Here is a 24,053-nt window from a genome sequence, read left to right on the forward strand (position 1 = left end):
TTTAAGCGGCCTGGCAGTAACAGCCGCTGGAACAGGCCAAGGTGGGCCTTAATGCGGCTGATGCTGCCATTTGCTGGCAGCTGATTTTTGGTGCACACGTAGTTCACCTGGCTGCTGCCGTGAGGAGTGCAGATATGGGCGGTGTGCAGTCAGCATGACCTTCTGGGTCGGTGCATCAAGCACAAGAGAGGGAGCTGGATCCAGACGCGTGGAAGGCAGCGAGGGGGTTTCCAAACAACTGAAGGGAGGAATGACACTGGGCAGACTTGGATAGGCCACATGGCCTCCTCCTTATTCCCAGCTCTTAGTGTGTGGGTGGAAAAACCCAGAGCACGTAGCCACATGAGTTAGAAAGCACAAAAGCTGCTCCCTCAGTTATCAGTGTTTAATATGAAGCTTTGTATGGGATGTACGTGGGTGATGGCAAGTCACGGGGTAAATGACTCAGTCTGGGGTGATAAGCCCTGAGTGGACAGCATCAGGGATATGAAATACCCTGGCTACGTCCTCCCCCCACCCCGGGGTACACTGATGCTAACAGCCAGTGTCGTGTGTGGAAAGCAACAGAGGGGCATATTGAACGGACAGGAAAGGAGGCAAAAGGAGAGACCATTGACATCACTGGGTGCTAGGCACTTAGAGGATCCGTGCCTAGCAGAAAGATCCTGTTGGGTTGTCACTATTTCAGCTCTCGAGCTGTTTCCTACCATCTCTCTCTTCAGAAAAGCTGCCTCTGTCTAGCCTCCTAATGAAGCGACGGCCAGCATGTCTCCACACGCGTTAATGGGTCTGTGAGGGTGATCCTGGACGTCGGAACCAATGGGCCTCATGAAACCACAAGGGCAGGAATTGGGCTCTCAGCTACGTTGCTGTCAATCTGGAGCGACGCCACTGAAGTCAATGGAGCTACCGTGGACTTACGCTGCTACAGGCGAACACGGCCCAAGCTTAGTAGATGGGGTTGGGGGTGTAACTTCCTTTCTGGGCAGTGGAGTCCTTCCGGATGGTCTTGGTCAAAATGAACAATGTCTGGTTTTACCAGAATAGGGGATATGGGCTCCAGTCTGGGCTGGAACCAGAAGGCTGGCCAGGAGGGTATTCCATTTCCTTCAGTGTATAACCACCATGTCCAGGGAGCATTCTTTCCATTCAGAATCGAGACACCGTGACAGGGCTCTGTACAGATGCGGTGCAGTGTGCGGTGGGCTACATAAACGCTGTGGAAGGATTAGTCATTGCACTTCTGTCATTGCCCACAGAGCCACCCCCATGAGCGATTAGGAGGATGGGTGCATTGGAGAGGGGCAAACTTCCAAAGAGTCGGTGTTTGGTTCTGGATTAGTACCCAGAGCCTCTTGTGACAGCAAACTTTGGCTTCACTCTTAGGAGAACAGTCTTTCCCATGAGACTTGTGGTACCTTCTGCATCTGGCTGGGCTCAGGATACTGCGGGAGAGGCTGTTCCTGTGGCATTTTGGCACTTCTGCTTCCACACAGCTGAGATCTGGAAGTGAAAGTGCCACTTCCATTTTTGCTTACAGTCTACCCAGGGGCCTGCAGCCAGCTGTAGTTCAGAAGATGTGTTTATGGAATCTTACAGGCACGTTGGCCAGGGCAGATTAGCCTTTGGCTAGCATTTTCTGTGGCTAGCCAAATAAATGTCTGGTAGGACACGCATTCATGCATCCGAGGGTGGGGGGCAGTGCAGCCTCGTGGAGTGAACACAAGCCCAAGAGCCAGGATCTGCATGTTCTAATCCCAGATCTCACACTGATAGGCAGTCTGTCCTTTGTCAAGTCACATGCTCTCTGCTTCAGTTTTCCCTGGCTGCAAATGGGGATAATAATGACCGCCCTTCTTAGGTAGGATGAGAAGATTAATGTTCATAAAGCTTTTTGACATAGAAAGTGTTATGGGGTGCTAAGCAATATTACAGTTCTGGAAATCTTCCCCACACTGTACAGTAGACTGTTTTTCCCCAGTCCATCAGCATCGTCTCAGCAGGTTCAGTTTGAGCTCGGATATCTGGGGGCAAAGGAAATTCAAACAGTGCCTGAACTGGTTTGCCATTCCCTATAGTATGTTCCCACAGCATCCAAAGAGTGCACATGCAGCACTGAATCAAAGGCTCCTGCTGTGAAGTGAGGGAGGATGTCAGATATGGACAGAGGCATGGCCTGACCCCACTGCCTGCCCCTGGATTTATGCCCCCATGACTCTTGTGACTTCAGTGGTGTCTGTCACTAGCGTTAAACGCCTGTGAAGCTGAGAGTCGACAGGCTCCGGACGAGCTCATTCTCACATGTTTCAGTGACCCCAGATCTGAGTCTTGGTTGTGTCACTCTCACGAGGAGCCCCATCTGGTCTCACTTATGCTGCAGTTGATGCTCTGGAACCAGTGGAAGGGAGATCAGGATCCAGCCCACTGGGTGTCCACGTGTGAATAAGTCCAATCTGCTTTGGCTTCTAACGCCCCTAGGCCCATACCAAACAGGTAGGTAGCGGGAGCAGTGGCCAGCGCACTGACGTCTCTGTGGAAATGTGTGCTGAGTAACCTGTCTGTCACCCCGGTGGTCCTCTGGAAGGTTGCACATGCTCTAATTACATATGCATGTCCGAGTGATGCATATTAATTGTGTTACGCTTCTCCCCCACAGAGGGAGACCCGCCCGCGGCTGAAGTGTAACTAATGATGCCAAGCCTTCTCTGGAGGCGTGTGATGGTTTCCCCTCCCCTCTTTCCATGTTTATTTATTTGACCCCTCCTTGTGTCTCTGGTTCTATTTTGGCTAACCTGGTTCCTGTCTCTGGTTTTTTTGGGTGTCGTCGTGTGCTCGCTCGCTTGCATGCAGTTGCGGAAAGGCCCTCCGGTGCCGCCACCTCCAAAGCACACCCCCTCCAAGGAGATCAAGCACGAGAACATCATCAGTCTGTTTGATGACAATTTTGTCCCCGAGATAAGCGTGACCACCCCCTCGCAGGTTAGCCGCTCTGCCCTGCCTTATTTCTGTCTGCTCCCAGCCCCGGGCGCTGTCCCCTGCTTAGAGGTGTCACGCCACGAAACCTGGTCAGGAGGCAGGGCCAGAGGGGCCGGCTGCCGCTGCATGGCCGGGGGCTGAGATTGCCAATCGGATACCGTGGAAGCCAGGGCTGTGTGACGGCTGTTCTCGTGGCCTGTGTAGAATGAAGAGGGAGGACTCTGTGGGGCGCCTAGTGAAGGGGTCACAAAGCTATCACTCACTTGTGTCCACCATGCAGGCGAAGAGCGGCCGGGCCTAGACATGCTTCCCAACAGGCCTGGGTGAGGCACTCATTGCTCTGCTGCTGTACGCTCCCAGGGCCTGATAATCAGAGGCTAGGACAGGTCCAGCTGAATGTAGATATGGGCACTTGGCGCCTCTGAAAATTAGGCTCCTTTGGCTTTGAAATGCCACTTCTCGTATGGAAAGGGAGCGTCTCAGGAACACGGTGGAGTGGGCAAGAAATCACCTGCAAGACAGGGCTGAGGATCAAGGACTTCAGTCTCTAGAGACCTCTGCTGGCACCTTTCACTGCTTTCAGCTCTATAATAGCATTATCTCTGAGTGGCGCTGGCCTGAGGCTGGTGGCTCTTAATCAGCCCTCAGTCTCTGCAGTTAAAGTCCTGAAGATCAAACGCAATTTCAAAGGGAAAATGTTCCTCTCCTTCTCTTTAACGTGGTTTGCAGCTGGAGAAGGGGTCTGGGGAAGTGGGCAGGCTATTCAGTATTAGATCCTTGGGTACTACTCTCTGGGCTGATGGGAGCCTGACCAGTTTTCTGGCTTAATTATGAGACTCGCGCTGCCTTTTATGTTCAGTTTTTTTAATTCATCCCTGAAAGACCCAGGTGACACCTCTAACACTGCTGTTCTGTAACTGTCCTCCTCGCTTTTCCTTCTGTAACTCAAATTCAGTGGCCTGTGGCTTTCCAGCTTCCACCCAACTGTGGAGAAACAAGACACGCAGGGTTGGGAGAAAAGAAAGCTAGGCCTCAAGTTACAGTGGGATATCACGGAGGCTGGTTGAAATCAGAGTGGAGGGGTGATGTGGACAGCAATAGTGTCCGAGTACTCAGCATCAAACAGGCAGTGGGAGGGGTTACCATTAAAGGGGGTCCGTGTTCATTCTGACCAAAGGACCCCCAATGAACAAAATCCCATCCTTCAAAACAAAATCTTTTCTCCTTTGCTAAAGCTCTCAAATTAGGGTTGCCAATTTTGGTTGGATGTATTCCTGGAGATTTAATCACGTGACATAATCTTTAATTAAAGATTAATCTTGAATTCTTGGAGACTCCTGGCCAATCCTGGAGGGTGGGCAACCCTATCTCAAAGCCTTTCAGGCTCCCAACCCTGTCACTGCTACTATATTCTTTCAGCAACATTTAGCTGACAGCTGCCTGGCGGTGGATGCTTGCCTTTGTTTTTAGAGAGGACATTTTGCTTGAAAACTTGGCTGTGCCAGGCTCATGCCATCACAGACAGAGGCCTCTCCTTTTGGGGGGAGGGGAGAGATGTCCTTCAGCGCAAGTTCCTGTATTGATACTGATGTCCAACATAATATTAAACCAACGTAGGGAAGCGGACTATAAAAGTCTATGGGCTAAATTGTCCCCCAACAAAGGGGCAGATTCCAGACTTGGTTACTCCAAGGTAAATCTGGAGTGACTCCATTGAATTAATTGGATTTGCACCCATGTGACTGAACTCAGAATCTGGCCCAAAATAGTTGGCATTGCGTGATTTTTGGCATTTCCCATGGTTTGTTGCTCCTGCAGTGTTCTTCATGACACCTTGTCATCTCCACCAGACCGAGCACCATGGGGTCAATGAAGGCAGTATGGTGTCTGCTGTCCCTCTGAACATACTGGCCTTTGTCAGTGTACTCAGCCCCTTGATTGATTATTGGAATGTCAATTTCTGCAGGGGCTTCTGTAAGCTGGAAACCATAGTGAATGGCTGGGATCTTAAAGAAAATATTAAGCTTTCTAGCTTTCAAAGCAAACTGCCAGCAGGACATGAGAAGGTTCTAATAAAGTCCATTGACCTGCCTGGGAAGGAGACTGTCTAGAAGCCATTAGGGATTGCTCTGGTTTGGGGGATCTGTGCATTGGAGTGAAATCCTGGCCCCATTAAAATCAATGGGAGTTTTGCCATTGACTTTAGTGGGGACAGGATTTCCCCCATTAACTCCACTTGGGGTGAAAGGCAGCAGTGACCAGGGCATGATAGGATCCAACACTGGACCTTTCCCCAATTTCGATACATTTTACAAATATTATGCAGGGTCCATTAGTCTTTGTTTAACTTTAAGTATTAAAGGTTTGCAGAGAGATGGGCCCAGACTAAAACCTCTGGGCATCCTAAATTCATGGGCTCCTGACTCACCCCAAGGCAAAAGGCCCGATACCCAGATCCATATTTTGTGGCCTGAGCCCACCTCAGCTGGATGCTTTCCCCCAGTGTCCTTGTCGGATGCTGCTGGCATCACAGCTAGGGGTAAGGTTCTGCTTTGGCTTAGTCAGGGCATCCAGCTTCAGCAACCAAGCTGAGGGAAAATCACAGGGGAGATGATCTGATCTTAACAGAGCCTTGTAAGTGCGCACAGCACTTTCCAAACACTTAGTAAAGATGAGGTCCCTTCTCCAAGAAGCTTAAACTAATTTGGATGCACTATGCAAGGTAATGGGTATGGCGCATGAAAGTGCGAGGACCCTGTTTGTGGGGAGATCCCCAAAGAGGTGGGTTTTAAGGGGGTATTTGCAGGAAGAGCGGAGAGAGTGCTTAGTTCCGAGGGAGCAGGAGGCTGTTCCTGGGAAGGGTAGCGGCATGAAAGAAGGAGACAAAGGGAGCAGTTGGGAAGGAGTATCTGGAGGACCGTAAGGAACAAGTGTGTAATCATGCAGAGCTTTGGAGGTCAACAGCTGCAGCATCTCCGCACTGTCCCCAATACAGAACTCTCCTCTGCTCCAGTTACATTCATATCTCGACAATCTAACAAGCGTTCTGTGTATGTTTACATCACAGGAGAAAGCCACGGGCCACTGCTCAATTCTTTCTCCTTCTGCATGCCTGGGTAGCTTGTCGCATGTCTGCGTAACCGATCACTGTCTGTTACATTGTTCGTATAATGTGTGAACACCTGCATTTATCCAGGGATTCCAGCACACGGCAGTTCAGTGCGCACGACCCAGGATGGGACCTGCTGTGTCATCCAAAAAGACGTGATCTCTGAGGGAGGACTCTTGTTTCTAGAACACACACCACTGGGCCACCCAGTGTCCATGAATGTTCGGTGTATTCCCCAGGGCCATTTCAATGTGCACTTGTGCCCCTTATAAGATAGTTATTGGGGTTGCATTAGGCAAAGGGCAGGAAGCCTAATCCATGGTACATATAACTTTTGAACAGCAGGTAAGATTCCAGCCTAGCCAGGGCCTTTGATCTCTGAATACTAAGTAAAGCATGGGAGGTGGAACCTCTGTGAAGACATTGCTCTACTAGAGAATTATCTAGGAACTATTATAGAATTATCCAGTGGGATATAGAGGCTGGGTGCTGGTTAGTGTTTAACACTTTGGGTTGGGGACCTGGGTGGCTGCTGGCCACACTCCTTCGTGTGAGTGCTAAGGGGTGCACCACAAGCCCATAAGACTGGGAGAGCGATAAAGAGAAGTGGAACTGGGAGTGAACTGTGTTGCGGTGGAAAGTAACAAGGGTGTGGATCTCATGTATGGCACTTTCTGTTAACTGTAGTGGTTTTGCTGCAAAATGCTAAACTTTGTGGTCCTCTTCAGCCTGGATGGGCCAATGAATTAACGTCCTAACTTGATACTGAAGCTTGTCGTTGGGTAATCTGGTGTGTTTAGTAAGTACTAGGAGTGTTTTTACTCTTGGACTTTGCTGGAGTTGGGGCGGAACAACAGAAAACAACCGTGGGTGGAACTGGAAATATAGTTGAAATTATAGGGCCAGTGAGCTTGGGGAAAATCCTTTGAAAGCACGAAGCTTATAGAGCAGAATTGTTTCTTCTCAAAGGAAGAGCAATTCAGAAAGGAGATGTCTCATAATGGCCCTGCAGGAATCTAAAAATGAATGGCATTAGCTCAGGACTGAATGTTAATGACCAGTTCCCCTTATGTGACTGTTACCACATGGGCTGCATTAAAGGCAGTTCATGAATGCCCCGATAGTGCCATCTGCTTGTGTATTAGAGATAACAGAACTCACTCTGCTGGCTCGGAAGGTAGCAGTGACATCTCTTGAATCTAGGTGTGTCTTGGAAAATACAAAGCACGTTAGTCCTGGTGTGTGTGTTTGAGGACTGGAGAGCCCCAGTGTGGACAGCATTGGAGCTTGCACTGACAGGTGTGGAATTCGATGGCCCTCAGGAACCATGGGGTAGATGTGAACTCTCACCTATGACACATGTGACTGTGATGGTGTTTGGAGTCTGAAGAGGGGTAACAGATCAGTAACTTTAGGGATTAGACTTGTGTCTCCATTGGAGGTACCTTCCAGGGTCACGTGCCTTTCCCTCCCAAGCTCCTGAGCAGCTGGTGTAGATACGACCGGTGAGCTGAATGCAGGTAGGCTGCACAGGGAAACTAATCCTGAGCTGGAAGCACCTTGTGGCTGTTGCTGATGCAGAAAAGCTGCAAAGGACAGTTGGGAATAGATGAGAAACCTTTCCAAGCTAACCAGTGCAATGGCATTTCGGCCATATCAGACCACGCTGTTTTAGCCACAGAGCAATCCAGACAAGTAGGAAAACGGATGAGGTTTGAGTTCTTGGTTTGCATGCGTTCCTTGGTGCGCTGCACATGCTCACTGGCATCATGCAATCTGGGGCACGAGCACAGGCATGGAGGCATCTGTTGTTATCATGCCCACCATGTGCCTTCTGCATCTGCACCCTGAGTCCTGGATATCAACTGCCATGTACCGTCTATCTCTGGTATCTGTCTAATGCTCACACTGCTTTTCTTCCTTACTGCTGCCAAGTTTGATGCCCCTGGGCCCTTCCAGGAGGGAGCCAGCCTGTTGGATCTGGATTTTGATCCCATTAAACCAGATGCCAGCCCTGTGGGGAAGACACCCACACCTGCCACTCAGGTTTGTTACTTATCCCCATTCCCTCTTCCATGAGGACGTGAACCGTTACCGACTGCGGAGTCAGCCTGTGCCTTCAGTGCATATTTCCATATTGACCGAGCTCTCAAGGGGTGTGCACATGCCCCTGCAGATCTGTGAGCTGTCTCGGACGCTCGTGTGCATGAGTCGGGTGAGCGTGCGCCTGGCTTTTCACATGCAGCGATCTGATCTGCCCAGAGAATGTGGGTGTTTGCGGGACACCCAGTGTGCCCGGCTCTGAGGATTTGGCCTGGGAAACTCAGTCAATGTGCATCACAAGGTTAGCATGGACCATGTCCCACATGGATTTAGTGTCGCCTTGAGTGTATTGCTGGGAAACCCAACCATAGTGCTGGGCTCCTCCCAGCAAATGACTCGGTTTGGTTAGCGGCGGGAGCAGAGCGATTTTTAAGAATCAAAGAGTGAACAATCTGCGGTTACGTTAGACAGGATAAAACTTTGGAAGAGAGTTTAAAGCTCCTGCCTCTGGACAGGAGCCAGCTTCTAACTATGTGGAGTTAAGAAGCACTTCCTCCATGAGCTTGTTATTGCATAATTGACTGTCACAGAGGTTTTACCTTCCTGAGACCCTCGGGTGCAGACCACTGTCTGAGACAGGATACTGGACTAGGGGGACTTCTGGTGTGATCCCCTCTGGCAATGTCTGTGTTTCTGGTGAACATTTGGCTCCCAATTAAAAGACAGGCTTAGTGATGCTGCATAGAGGGAATTAACTGGCAAATACAGATTTGTTTCTAAAGAGGAGATCTTTTGAATATATACAAACTCTCCTGTATTTAATGCAAGATCAGCTCTGCTTCAGATCCGTACTGAATTGGGCAGAGTCTTTGAAACAGTTCCTGGGTTCCAGATAGAGGACAATATCTGAACTTCCATTCCAGATGTGAAAGAAAAGAGCAGCATTTCCTGATCCTGGTCTGCTTTTTTCTACTATGGCTACAACTGAAACCTGCACACTTATGAGTAACTAACAGGTCTGGGATATTTGCAGTGTTGTAATACTGTGATAGTGTTAATTAGGGCTGGTCTAAACAGATTTTTTGTGCCATTATAACCTTGTTGTGTATGGTGGTTTTTTTTTAGCCACCAATAGTCTACACTAGGAGTGCTTTGCTGGAGTAGGAATACTGATAAAGCGCTCCTAGCGTGGACATAACTGCATTGGCGAAACTACTTTTACCAATATATCTTTTTCCACCACGCCCCAAAAAACCAAGCAATACCAGTAAAAGTGCACTTTTGCTGGTATAATTGTATCTACACTTGGGGTTTCTGCCAGCATAGCTTCGTCAGTCAGGGATCACACCTAGCTGAAGTCTGTTGTGTAGAAATAGTCCTAGAGCAGGTACCTTTTACTGGTACAGCTTTTTCCCTTCCGTATGCAAATAGACTAACAAGTTTAATTAACATGTGCTTATACCAGGATAAAGTAAACAAGTGTCGTGAAAATGGTACAACTTTTGTGTGTAGACCGGGCCTTAAAGACAAGCAGCCAATTTCAGGATTATGGGAGGGATTTTTAAAAGCGCTCAGCGCTGGCCTATCTTTGCTGCTGCCGACGTTGCTGGGAGTTGATCCTTGGCATCAGCAGGGGGCCGAACACAAAGCAGAGTTCTGAACCGCGCCCCCCCTTCCTCCCCCCATCACTGCAGTCGTGGAAATGAGCATGACCAGCCCAATGCTTCCGAAGGTTTTAAAGGGAGAAAACCATATGCCACTAGCCCTTGAATTTTCCCAGTGGCGAGATGGTGACCAGTGGCACTGTCAGCCATTGATGTTTGAGGGCTGTGTGACCTAGAGTACGTCTACACTGCAAATTAGGGTGTAACTGTATGGCAAGCAGGTGTATTGTTAAGAAAAATGTAGAGGCAAGTGCAGTGGAATGTGTACATCTGCCTTACTCTGACCAATATTTGTATTGCTTCCGTTGGCGGAAATAATCAAGTATAAACCTGTTTTTGTTCTTGTTGCTCTTTGACATGCTTAGTCTTTACCTTGGGATTTATGGGAGGTAAGAATTTTATACAGCTTCCATTTTGGTAAACTCTTACGGTCTCCCTTGGCATGTGTCGGCACAGTCTTCTTCCTCCTGCCTCTCCCTCCCTGCCATGCCAGAATTGCTCCCTGTGCCTCGAACCTGCTTTTGCCTTCTGTTCTGTGGATCGGCCTAAAAACGCAGCTCTGCGTTCTGGCACTCCCAGCAGAATGTGCCATTAGCAATCCTGTCTTTCCCTTGGTGTGTTGCATTGCAGTCAGCATCGCCTGAAGCTAACCCCACCACAGCCGCAGTGTCATGTTTGCTCCTTTCCTCTCCAGGCTTCCAAACCTCTCTGTCCTGTCTCTCTTTCATTGTGCAACCTGCATGCCTCTCAACTGCCCCTGAATTTACCTCCTTCCTGTATGCAAATTTGGGGTGTCTGGCGTGCTTCGCTGCTCGTGGTCGATCACTGTTAGCAGAAATGCCGAATCGAGAAACGCTGCCTCTTCGTTTCTGCTCAAGAAATGAATCTGTCTTCCTTTGTGTTAAAGGGCCAGACCCTCGGCTGGTGTAAAATTAAAGGAAGGAAGATGGTTGACACCAGGTGACAATCTGGCCCAAGCTTCCTATATGGCATTGAGCAGTCTCCACGATGCATGCCCTGGGCATGTTGAGAAGGATGCTTCCCCTATGTGTTTTTATTGGCTGTCTATGTTGATCTTTGCTTCCCCTCTTTGTGAACTGTCTGTGTTTAAAAAAAGAAAAAAAAAAGTCTGTCTCTTCACAGGGAAAGGCTTCAGGCCTTAAAAGTGGACAACCCTGGTTGCGGATGTCTGCTTACTTCATGGCAGTGCAGCCGGTCCCTTTGAGAAGCGTTTGCTCTCATGCCCTCATCATGGTCTGGCATGAGTCCGCTGAGTGTTCCTTCCTCAGATGAATGAGTGCCTGTTACTCCCTGAAGCCGTGGTTTCTTTGTTATCTTTGGGGATCAGTGAAGAACTGATGTATATTTTTTCCCTTTTGTGTCCTCCCAGACAGTGGCAGGGGGGTGTCTCCAATCACTAGGCTCAGGTGGAGTTGGAAACCCTGCTTCTCCTCTGTTTATACACAAGGAAATATATTGGCCCACCTGTGTTCTTGCTATTAAATGGAGCATAACTGGGGAGAAGCAGTTTGAATAAAGTGAGGATTGGCCCAAACTGTGGCCCCCGAACTCCTAATCTGCTTTGAGTTTGGAAAAGCTTTAGCTTTGAAATAAAATGTTTTTTTTCACTGTTGCTACCTTTGGTCTTCTGCTTCCTGTTGGAAGCAGGAAGGGCTGAAACACCACGAAAAAGACATTATTCCTGGCCTGGCTGGGAGGAGGAAGTTATTAGTGTCATAGTAACACCTGGGAACCCCAATCAGGGATCAGAACCTTATTGTGCCAGGCACTGTACATACAAGTAACAATGAGCAGTGTCCCTTGAATCAGAGAGTTCCCAGTCTCTGCAATGTACCCGCTATCTCCTATTTCCATGAGATTTCAGATTCAAGAGATCTCCGTTCCTGTCTTTGGAACAAGCACCTGGAACCAGATCCTCAAGTCTAGCTGAGCTCAGTGTGTGACCTGGCAGCAGGAGTGAAAGTTGCTTTAAGCCACTTTTCTGCTCCCCTTATCCTGGGAGCCGGCTTGACCCCACCATAACTGAGAGCAACCTCAGAACTATGCTGACAGAAATGGTTGCCTAGGGACAATTGTACCAGCCAGGGATTGCCGGAACATAAGGCACCTGGCCCACATCTTTTCTTGCCTCGGCCCATCCTGATACATTTGGGGTGGGGTCCGAGGTTGTGTCTACGCTATACACCGCTGGCTGCGGCACGTAGCTACACACTGCAGTGAAAGGTAGGCCATGTCCACACTGTGGTGTGTAGCTACACGCAGCAGTGAAAGGCTCTGGTGGGGGGAGGCAGCAGGGAAAAGCTCCATCACCTCCCTGCTGCCGGCGCCTTTCAGTGTGGCAGCGGGACACTGCTAGAAAAAAGCTGTGTAGACAGAGGAGGTACTGCTTGGGCATGTAGAGAGCCGTGTGGGGTTTATACCTTAAAGGTTCAGATGTGCGTTTACTCACCTAAGCAGTACCCCACTGTTGACCCCTTTGTTAATCCCCATACTTGGGGGCATGTGCAGGGTCTGTACTCTACACACCGCTGTAAGGAGTGCGCCGTGTAGACGTACCGTGAGAGAGGGGAGCGTAGAGCCAGGTACTCCTCACTTAAAGTCGTCCCAGTTAACGTTGTTACGTTGCTGATCAATTAGGGAACATGCTTGTTTAAAGTTGTGCAATGCTCCCTTCTAACGTCGTTTGGCAGCCGCCTGCTTTGTCCACTGCTTGCAGGAAGAGCAGCCCCTTGCAGCGAGCTGGTGGGGGTTTGGAACCAGGGTGGGCCGGCAGCCCCTCTATCAGTTCCCCTAAGTTCCCTGTGTGGCACCCGCCCAGCAGGCTATCAATTGCCCGCCGTTCAGCTGTCCCTCCCCCCACTGCCATGTGCTGCTCTTGCTCTCTGCCTTGGAGCTGCTCCCGGGAGCCTCCTGCTTGCTGGGCAGGGGGGCTAATGTCAAGGTGTCCCCCTCCCCCCTGCTGCTACACCCGCTTACCCCTTCTCCATACAGCGCACAGTGGGGTCACAGATGGAGCAGCAGCTGCTGCTGTCTCAACTTCCTGATCAACTTAAAAAGACAATGCACTTAAGAGTGGGGTCAGTGTACTTAAAGGGGCAATGCACATCTCTCTCTCCCACACACAGGGTGTGTCTGTCTCTGTCTGCCATGTTGTCTCCCCTCCTTCCATTCGTGCCCCCTTGTAGTGTGCGAGGCTATATTAACAACAGTGTGTTGAGCCCTTGAGGGCTCAGCCAAAAACTAGTTCATCATTTAGCACTAAGGCATTCCCTGGGAAATATCCCACCCTCTGACTTCACCACCTCAACCAAGCTTTACAATCATCATCGGTGTGTACAGTATTAATTTGTTTGTTTAAAATGTATAGAGTGTATATATATGTGTGTATGTATAGTTTTTTTCTGGTGGGAAAAAAATTCTCTGGAACCTAATCCCCCCCTATTTACATTAATTCTTATGGGGAAATTGAATTTGCTTAACATTGTTTCGCTTAAAGTCGCATTTTCCGGAACATAACTACAATGTTAAGCGAGGAGTTACTGTACACTGGTTTAAACCAACCAGGCTTCCATAACTTTCCCCTTAAGGCAGGTGCCTGGTTTTTCTGCTGTAGCGTTGAATCCTATGGCAAGTAACCAGCTTTGAACCTTGCAGTCACATTGGAGCGGGTTGTAACAAGAGACCTGGCTCAGTTCTGCTGCTCCAGAGAGCAGTCTGGAGGTGCGATAGAGTGTATGTGAAGATGCTGATGGATTAAAACAAAGCAGAAAACCCATTCAGTAAGCAAAGCTTCCAAACCTGCGGAAAGCAAAGGCACTTCCCCCATCTCTCTGTGACTCTATATGACTGCATTGTCCCTCTGCTGCTATGCTGAAAGTTCCTAAAATAGAGACGTAGGCAGGTGACATCCAAATGCCTTTTGCTGAAAGCCAAAGAGTAACTGGATTCCATCCCTGGCTCATTAAACACAGTTTCTGCAAATTAGCTGGCTGAGAAATCTATTGCTCACAATGGGTTTCTTTTCACCTGTCCAAACAAAGACACACTTGGCCAAATGGATGATGGTTGCTGTCAGTCCCTGTTACAAGCCCATTGAATTCAAATAATAAGCAACCTGGGAGTGAATCTAATTAAACAGGAGCAACCTGTGTAGCATTCCCTGTGTTTGTGTTTAAGTCAGAGTTGCTGTGGGAAGCATCTACATGGTGGTTTTAGCTCAGGTATTCAAAATATCCATGGCATTGTAAGGCCAGGAATGGAGTAAGTAGGAAACATTAGGAAGGAACTGATGGGATAAGGAGTGTATGTTAAATTAGACCAGTAGGGTGGCTGGCGGTAAGTAATGACTGTTGGACCAAGGTATTTATTTTTCCATTACTCCTGCTGTTGTTAGCAAAACACTTACAGGATCTTGTAGGTTTCAGACTGGAAGCTGATTGGGCTTGGAGTTAAGAAAAATGGAAGTGGTTGCACTGGGGGAAAGCTGTGTATATCCCAGCTTGTCTCATGGACAAATCCAAGTGTGTCAGAAGGGTTACTTCGCCAGTCCGTTGGCTTGAGTGGTGTCTAGGAGACCCGAGGCATGAGAGCAGCAGAGAACGGGTTTGACCCAGACGTGATGGGGGGGGGGGAAACATGCTGTACGTGTTGCTCTTGAGGTGAGATCTGCTGGCGAAGGTGTGTGCTTTCTTGGAGGATTCTGTTTCCCTCCCCTCAGGAGGACTCGCCAGTCAAAGGGAGGGATGTGAGGAAAATACAGGTATAAACTTGCCCATGAGTGGAGGACACAGTTGGGGCTCAGGTCTAAGGCCTGACCTTGTTATGGGGGACCCTTGCCTTGTGCTTTTACTGAGTGTTTTGAAATTTGATGAATTTATTAATTGGTTAAAATCAGTAGTGATAACAATGTAGAAGGTCTATCCCTTCCTGGCAGGCTCTCTGAGCCTCTCTTGAAGAGGTTGATGTTGCTCACTGTTTGTAACAGTGCTGTGCTCATGACCCACACACCCAACCTACTTTGCAGCTATCTAGTTTACGCGAAGCACAACAGGGCCTCATTTCCCCCTGAAGTTCTAGTGAGCAAGGCAGGATGGTGTGGGAGAGGCTAGCCAGGAAGGTTGGGTGAACAAGCCTGTTGGTGCAGAGTTCAAATCTTGTGTCCAGTTAGAATCATAGAATACAGAATCATAGAATATCAGGGTTGTAAGGGACATCAGGAGGTCATCTAGTCCAAGCCCCTGCTCAAAGCAGGACCAATCCCCAACTAAATCTTCCCAGCCAGGGCTTTGTCAAGCCGGACCTTAAAAACCTCTAAGGAAGGAGAGGGAGTTAATCTTCACTGAGTTGGTTCTTGTTCATTCCAGAGCCACTAAGTTTACAGAACTGGCAGTTTCTGTTCCTGGGGTGACCAGATGTCCTGATTTTAGCATCTTTCTTATATAGGCTCCTATTACCCACCCCCACCCCCTGCTGTGTGGTCACCCTATCTGCTCCAGAAAGGCCTGTTGCTGGAATAGCAGGAGGTGGTTTCATTCCCAGAGCTGTGAAAGGCCCCAGGATTGGAATAGAGGGGTGGGAGCGGGGGCAGAGGGTTAGGCCTGAAGTGCATTGGCAAAGTTGAGGAAACGGAAAAACACGCCCGTTACCAGTCTTTAGTCCCTCCTGGAAGTCCACCATTTCTGTGGGTGCTGAATTCACACTTCCCAATTAAGGAAACCCTCCTAGAATATGTCCTTGGGAGAAGGTTCACTATAATAGACACCCTCCTTATCTATCGATCCCAGTGAGAAAACCTGTGTTTTCTTTGCTTATCTGGGCTAATTTTGCTTCTCACATTTACTACAGTGTAACCCCCTCCCCCCCCAGTTGCTTTCCTGTCTATTCTGCTATCAGCTGCCTCTCCCAAAGGCCAACGCCCCAGCTGCATCAAACTGCATGGAGCTAGTCTGTTCAACCAAACCATCACTGGGTATGCTTGGCCTTCTGAGCAATATTGATGGTTGCTTGGGAGTGGCTTGTTAGATTCACTGCTAGCTGTGTTGATCCTCAGGAAGTGTCCAGTCACCAGGCACTTTCCCCTCCACAACACCACGCTGAGTTTCTTTAATTAAAGTGATTAATCTTCCTAAGCGGCCGCTGCTGTAAACAAATGATGAAAAGCCACTCTGCTTCCTTCTCCATAATAGCTATAATAAATGATCCCGTGCATACAGCCTTGCAAGGCTAAAACGCATTGCTCACACAGTTTTCTTGGCTGTCCTGTAAACTGAAACCTTACTCCCTTTGAAGGGACAGCGAGTCACACACTTCTCTGTAATACAGTTGCTTGGGTTAGGAGACACAAGAGAACAATTACTAAGCTGGCCAAATATATGTGTGTGGGTGGGGGGTGTTCTAAGGGCTGGATTCTGTTCCCGGTTATACTGGGGTAAATCCAGAGTTGCTCTGTTGTCATTGTCCAAGACCACTGGAGTTACTCTGGATTTGCACCACTGTCATTGAGAAGATGCAGCAAGCAACTGAAAAATAATGAGATTTGCTGGTGGAGTTGCAGCTCTGTTTTCATAATATGTTCAAGTTTTTGTAGTTCAATGGCAAATAGCTGCCCAGCGGATCTGTACCTCTGTTAATGTCTCATTTTCTGCTGTTTCCCCCTTACTTACCATGCACTTCTCCTTTTTATCCACCGCCATCTTCCTCCTCTTCTCTCTGTCTTTCTTCCCCAATCCCAACTGCCAGCCTGAAAAGACTTCCTCGAGCAGCATGCAGTCGGTGGATCCGGGTCTTGCTGACAACCCTAGTGATAGCACATTTGCTGTGGACTGGCCCAGCCAGTCCACAGAGACCCAGCCAACCCAAGTAAGTGGAATCCACGCCCAAGTCTATCCAAAATGTAGTGCTCATATGAGTATGGAGGGCAGGTGGGAGTGGTTCTAACATCAGCAGGCTGGCAGCTGTGTTCTAGGACATGGAGAACGGGAGGGCTGGGTTCTGGTTATTACTGTGGTAGCACCTAGGAGCCCTAGTCACGGACCAGGTCCCCATGATGCTAGGTGCTGCACAAACACAGAACAAGACAATCTCTGCCCCAGTGAGCTTACAGTCTGAATACATGTGTTATACCAGCTGTAAGAGATTCTAATGACAGCTCCCCATGCTTAAACCCTGTTCATGGAGACCACTCTCCTGTTACAGCCTTGCTACTCTTACTTTGCAAAGAACAAGTGCTCCCTGACTTTGGGAGATAACATTTGGGGAGGCTGAGGCACTAGGTCTGCTCCTCCTTTAAGCTGTACCAGTGGGGGTCAAATGGGAATGGGAGGTGACAGTAGGCGGTGTAGAAGCATTCATGCATGAACCTGCCATTTTGGAGGGTCCTACGTTAAACTAGGGGCTGCTTTTTCCAGCGCTCTTAAGTTCAAGAGGAGCAGGTAGGGGGTCCTGAGTTCTCAGCTGGGCTCTACTAGTGATTCATTCTGTGATCTTCAGCTGATCATTTGACCTGTCCGCATGTCAGTCTCACCATCTGTAAAATAGGAATAATACTTACGCAGAGCACAGAGATTCAGGAGAAGACACAGCCCCACAGCGCACCACCATGGGGCAGCAGGGCACACAGCCTGTCCCTTAATGACTGGACAGTGCTTTGAGGAGATCATTGTGAAGTATCAGTGTCCTCAGCTCTATGGAAGGGGAAACAAGAATGGTTATCCAGTCAGAAGCATCTGTCCTAACAGACTGGCACAGATTAAAATGGGAGGAAATTCAGGTCTCATTTGCATGCACAGCAGAGTTCAGAGCTGTAAGTTCTAGGCCTTCCCCGCCAGTACAGGAATAAATCCCAGATGTTCATATAACACAGTAGACCTTACCTCCCAGCAACTTCCTGCACCAAGAGCTTTCCAATTGGATGGGCATTCCTGGAGCAGTAACCTGCCTCAGCAGACTGATACCCACTGGGAGGTATTTACACAAGGACAACTTTTGCCAAGGTTCTGACCTCGGAAGGGGCCCCAGATGGGTCGGCCCCTCTGCCTGAAGCCCCATTGACTTCACTGGGACTTAGAATGGCTGCAGGGTTCTGTCTACACAGAGCTTGTTGCAGAACCTGTACCTAAGAGAATTTACGCCATTCAGAATTCTGGAGTACTTCTGTAACTGGCTTTGGAAAACCCCTGCATTCTATAGTACATGTAATATACTTATATATGTAGAGAACATAGAGTGTGTGTGAGAGTAGGTAATTACTCTCATGTGCATTAGTGTATTTAGTAAATATACATAGAAAATATAAGTATGTATGTACTTTATCATATATTCATATACACATACTGTGCGTATATAAATATATTTGTGCGTATATATTGTAACATGCGTACGTATACACAGATAGACACACAATATCTCCTCTGTTGTAGAGCGGTGTATAACCGATAGTAAATATCTACGGAAGATATTAAAACTAGTCACTTCTTCAGTTTTCCTGGTAATCATTTTGGTCCTAGCTCTGAGGACCCTTTTTGCGTGTTCCTCTCTTGTGAAATTCAACAGTCCTTTAAAATCCAGGGCAGTTTCTTTTATGACAATGTGTGACCCTTAAGAAAACCACCGCTGTGCACTGGGGATCATGTCTTGTTGGCTCACTGGGTTCTTGTGACCCCGCTCTGGTGTCATGGATTGTGTGGATCAGCTGCCTGGCAGTTACTTGCTGGTAACTGTCCTTAAGGGATAGATGGTCTGGAGGTTTCTAGATTAGCTGGACCCAGCTGTAGTTTTGAGGCAATTTAGGGCATGCGTTCTTGTCGTGTTTCAAAATGGCATCTACTTTGTACCAATTCACAGCCCCCAAATCTCTCTGAACAGTCACGCCTGGGAGGCAGCGTCTAGGCAGGGAGAAGTTGGTGAATATTTCTCTCTAGGCATATTACATATTGGAGCTTGTCCCTCCATCCCCTTCAGGAAGCACAGAGCCTTGTAACAAGAGTATTGCTAACAAAACCCAAATCTATGACCTTGCAAGACAGCAGAAGTCATGTTTGTGCTAGAATGATCACATGGGTTTGCATTTCTTCTCACGTCAATGCTAGTGGGATCAAATCCTCAGATGGGGTACATCATTATAAGGGAGAGGAGAATCAGGCCCACTGGGACTATCTGTATGAGTAAGTGTTGCAGGATTGGGCCCTCCAATTTCTAGGGAGATGGGCTGGTCGTTTTCGGCCCAGATGTGTGCGTGACTGAGTATTTCACGAAGATACATTTGATGCTATGAAGCATTTGGTCGTCCTCTATGCAGTGTGCATGTGGGATGGAGAATTCAGTGGTGCATTCTATATCAGAGGCTTAGAAATGTAGGGCTGGAAGCTCCTTCAAGAGGTCATCTAGTCCATCCATCCTCCCCACTCCCTGCTCCCCGATAAGGAGGCAGGATCAAGTATACCTACACAGTCCCTGACAGGTGTTTGTCCAATCTGTTCTTAAACCCCTCCAATGACAGGGATTCCGCAACCTCCTTAGGTAACCTGTCCCTGTAATTAACCCGCAGCAAGGGAGATTTAGGGTAGGTATTAGGAAAAACTGTCTAAGTCTAAGGATAGTTAAACCAATTACTACTTCCCTATCTGACCACCTCATCCCCACCTGCCATTTCAGGGTTACACAAAAATTAAATATTCCAAGTAATATTGATCCCTAGAAATTGTCTGTTAGGGGATTTTTGCCCTTAGGAAAGTTCCTATCAGAATTAAAATCAAGCCAAGCATTTGCAGATGACCCCTATTTATTGGACGGGCTGAAAACCAAATAGGAATCCGGGTCATATCAGTGACAATTTTTTTTCATTTCTACTCTGTCTGGCAGGTTAACAGATTCCCATTTCTGCATCTTGTACTAGATGGGCCAAGTCCTCAGCTGGTGGAAATCAACATAGCTCCATGGAAGCTGATGTGGTGACATTGATTTACACCAGCTGAGCATCTGGCTCATACTCCTCAATCCAAGCCCTAGAATCATAGAACCATAAGGTTAGAAGGGACCACAAGGGTCATCTCGTCTAACCCCTGGCCAGGATGCAGGATTTGTTGTGTCTAAACCATACAAGACAGTTGGCTATCCAGCCTCTTTTTGAAAACCTCCAGTGAAGAAGCTTCCATGACTTCCTTAGCCAGTCTGTTCCATTGTCCTACTCTTCTTACAGCTAGGAAATTTTTCCTGAGATTTAATCTAAATCTGCTATGCTGTAGTTTGATCCCATTGCCTCTTGTCCTACCCTCTGTGGCAGGAGAGAACAACTTTTCTCCCTCTTTCTTATGGCAGAATTTCAAGTATTTGAAGACCATAATCATGTTTTTCCCCCCCCTTAATCTTCTCTTTTCCAAACTAAACATACCCAGTTCCTTCAGCCTTTGCTCCTATGACTTGCATTCTATCCCTGTGATCTTGTTTGTCACTCGCCTCTGGATCCTTTCCAGTTTCTCCACATCCTTTCTATACATTGGACACAGTACTCCAGCTGTGGCCTAACCAGTGCTGAGTAGAGTGGTTCTGTCACCTCCCGTGACTTGCGTGCCATGCCTCTGTTAATGCAACCTAAAATTGCATTTGCCTTTTTTTTTCCCCCTGCAACAACATCGCATTGCTGACTCATGTTGAGGTTGTGATCCACCACAACTCCCAGATCCTTCTCAGCACTGCTGCTGCCCAGCCAGATATCCCCTGTTCTGTATTTGTGCATTTGGGTTTTCTTCCCAAAGTGTAGCACCTGACATTGGACTTTGTTGAATTTAATTTTATTGTCTATAGCCCAGTTCTCCAATGTATCAAGAGCCCTTTGAATTTTAGCTCTATCATCCAACGTGTTTGCAAGCCCACCTCGCTTTGTGTCATCTGCAGATATGATGAGTATGCTCCCTAAGCCTACATCCAGGTCATTAATATCGACGTTAATCAATACCAGACCCAGAACAGATCCCTGTGGTACCTCACTTGAGACTTCCTGCCAATCTGACATAATTCCATTCATAGTTACTCTTTGTTTACGGTTGTTTAACAAATTATGTGTCCACTTAATGGTAGTTCCAACAAGCCTACATTTCTCCAGCTTATTTATCAGAATGTCACGTGGGATGGTGTCAAAAGCCTTGTTGAAGTCCAGGTATATTATGTCCACCACATTCCCCCTATCTGCAAACCAGTGACCCCGTCAAAGAAGGAAATCAGGCTGGTTTGGCATGATTTGGTCTAGTAAATGCATGCTGGCTTTTACTGATTCCCCCCCCCCCCCCCACCCTTTGTCCTCCAGGTATTTGCAATTGAATGTTTTATACATTGCTCTAGTAGCTTCCCAGGTGTTGAAGCCAGGCTGACTGGTCTATAGTTTCCCGGCTCTTCCTTTTTCCCCTTTTAAAAAGATGGGCACTACGTTAGCCCTTCTGCAGTCCTCCAGGACCTCTCCTGTCATCCATAAGTTTGCAAATATTATTGCCAGTGGCTCTGAGATTTCTTCAGCTAATTCCTTCAGCACTGTGGGGTGAATAGCATCAGGTCCTGCTAATTTGAATTCATTCAGATTGGTCAGAAGATCTATGACGTGTTCTTTACTTATCCCAAACTGCATTCCCCTTTATTGTCGATGGTAAGTTCGCTAGTCATCTGGTCACATGTTATTTTGTAGTGAGAAGACTGAAGCAAAGTAGGCATTGAGCAGCTCTGCCTTCCTATCCTCTTCCGTTACCAGCTCACCTCCAGCCCCCTTTGACTCCTTTTCTTTTTCTTCTTTTTTCTTTCTCCCTTTTTCTTTCTTTCTTCTAATTTGTCTTTCCATGGGATCTTGCCTGCTATTTCTCTGAGTCATTTGAGATCCATTTTTCTGAAATCCTTTGTCCTTGTTTTGCTGTTCTCATGTCCTCCTTTCCTTAGGAACTTGAATTCTATCAGAGCATGATCACTTTCTCCCAAGTTCCCAACCATCTTCACGTTCATAACTAATTCATCCCTGTTGGTCAAAACCAGATCCAAAATGGACGACCCCCTAATTGTTTCTTCAACTTTCTAAATCAGAAAGTTGTCCCCTGCACAGAACTTGCGGGACAATATTATGTTTTGCTGCATTAGTCTTCCAACAGATATCAGGGAAGTTAAAAGCCCCCATTAATACTAGCTCAGGTGTGTTAGCTAATCTTGTTAATTGCTTACAGAATGACTCATCCACTTCTCCTCCTCTTCCTGATTTGGTGGTCTATAATAGAATCATACCATAACACTGGTACTGATCTTTTCCTTTTTTGTCATCACCCAGAGAGACTCAGTAGGTCTGTTGCTCACTTCTCTGTGGACCTCTGAGCAAGTGGATACATTCTTGACATACAGTGCAACAGCTCCTGGTTTTCCCCCCGTACCTATCCCTCTGGAACAAGCTATATCTCTTCATGCTGGTACTGCAATCATGGTAGTTATCCCACCGACTCTGTAATGCCAATTAAGTCGTCATTTTCTTCATACGCCATGACTTCAGTTCATTCTGCTTCTTCCCCAAACTCCCTGCATTCATGTACAGGCCTGGACGGTATTTTGCAGACTGTCCTCTTGCCTTTTTAATGCAGTTCTGATTTCTAGGCCCTTCTCCAGAAATTTGCCCCTTTCCCTTATCTTCATTACTTGAGCCTACGTGTGCATTGGCTGGATTTTTGTCACCATCACCTGTAAGATCTAGTTTACAGCTCTCCTTATCAGGTTAGCCAGACAATGTCCAGAGATGCTCTTCCCAGTATTTGCTAGAGGGAGTCCATCCCAGCACAGTAATTCTCCTTCCTGGAACATCAGCTGGTTGTCGAAAAAGCCAAAGCCCTCTCGCTGATACAATGCATTTACTTCCACAATTCAGTTATAATTCCATACAGATCTGTACCTGTTTTATATAGAGAGTGGATCCGAGTTTGCTCCTGGTTACACCTGGGTGAATTGAGGTAGCCCCAGTGACTACAATGTAACTCCTTTACTGGAGTAACTGAGAACAGTATTTGTCCCAGCAAATGAAAGTTTCAGGTCAGCTGGGTGTACCTGCCCGTGGTTGTCTCCTTTCCTTTGGCTGCATGCAGTCAAATAGTTCATTAATTTTGCTCGGAGCTTTGCCTGACACTGGATGGAGTGGGAACTACAGGCTAGCTAGACTGTGGAGAGTCAGGAAAGCATATGAGCAAGAATCATTTTCCTAATTGCCAGGAGATGGCAGCAGTGGACAGCGTAGATCTCCTTGACCTGTGAGATCTGCCTGGAGAGCGTAGTCTTTAAATTGATCTCCTTTCCATGCGTGCGCGCTCTCTCCCTCTCACACACACACACGCGCGCTCTCTCCCGCTCTCTCTAATGAGTGTAACTCTCTCTCCGGATGCCTCTGTTGCAGCCAGCAGAAACCGCTCCTGCCAGTGCCGAGCCGGCTGGGACGGAAGCACCTCCTGCTAGCGCTGAAGCAGCTGGGACAGAAGCCGCAGCTGGAGCTGAAGCACCTAAAATGGAAACTGACTCAGGATCTGCTCCTGTAAGAACGTAGGGAAGGTGGGGGTCCCGTCCTTCCCACCCCGCTCTTGATTTGCAGGGGCAGCTATGATGGAAAGAGGGCTGTGAAATGGACCGGGCCTCCTTTGTAGAAATGATCGGACATGGAAGCTGCTTGTGCGGTTGGCCTGCTCATGTTGTGTCCCTGTTCACAGGCCAGACGTGCACTGGATTTGTCTTGCACGCTCAGGCCAAGGCCTTCGGGAGCAGATGAGGAACCTTCCTTCTCCCTCAGCCCCCTAACTCTCCCATGCCCCGAAAGCCAAGCCAGTGGGAGTTGTGATAAGCTGGTTTGGGGCGGGGACTGCTGTCCCCTACCTACCTTTTTTGCTTCACAGCCACTGACCTCCATATTCCCCCCCCCCCAAATCCCCTAACCTCTAACTCTTACTCTGACCTCACCTCACTGCCTCCATTTCCCAGCCTGTAAGAAGGGCATTGTGCCACTGGCCTGCTCCACAGGAGCACTGCAAGGAGTGAGGAAACAAATGTCCCAGCAGCGTGACACCGCTGCGTGTGTATTTCGCTGTTGTGAGCGTGATGGGGCTCCCTAAACGTTCAATATCACAGGGCAGGTACGACGTTCTCCGGAGAATGCAAAAACATCCATATTGTCCCCCAAAAAAGTAGTCAAACCACCTTCATCGCCCAGCCTAAGGTCACAGATAATACAGTTCCTTACAAGCCCA

The 24,053-nt window shown here is 48.1% G+C and overlaps 1 protein-coding gene across 1 annotated transcript in view; it reads left to right on the top strand.

Moving 5' to 3' along the window:
* Positions 1-24,053, top strand: part of BIN1 (bridging integrator 1) — a 148,547-nt gene that overhangs the window by 116,433 nt on the left and 8,061 nt on the right. The window contains exons 12-16 of the mRNA XM_077829796.1: positions 2,851-2,979; positions 8,021-8,131; positions 10,158-10,181; positions 16,552-16,671; positions 23,213-23,347. Of these exons, the coding sequence (XP_077685922.1) occupies positions 2,851-2,979; positions 8,021-8,131; positions 10,158-10,181; positions 16,552-16,671; positions 23,213-23,347 (519 nt within the window). The remainder of the gene's footprint in view (positions 1-2,850; positions 2,980-8,020; positions 8,132-10,157; positions 10,182-16,551; positions 16,672-23,212; positions 23,348-24,053) is intronic.

This window comes from Eretmochelys imbricata, chromosome 11 (assembly GCF_965152235.1).
Source record: "Eretmochelys imbricata isolate rEreImb1 chromosome 11, rEreImb1.hap1, whole genome shotgun sequence".
Lineage (NCBI taxonomy): Eukaryota > Metazoa > Chordata > Testudines > Cheloniidae > Eretmochelys > Eretmochelys imbricata.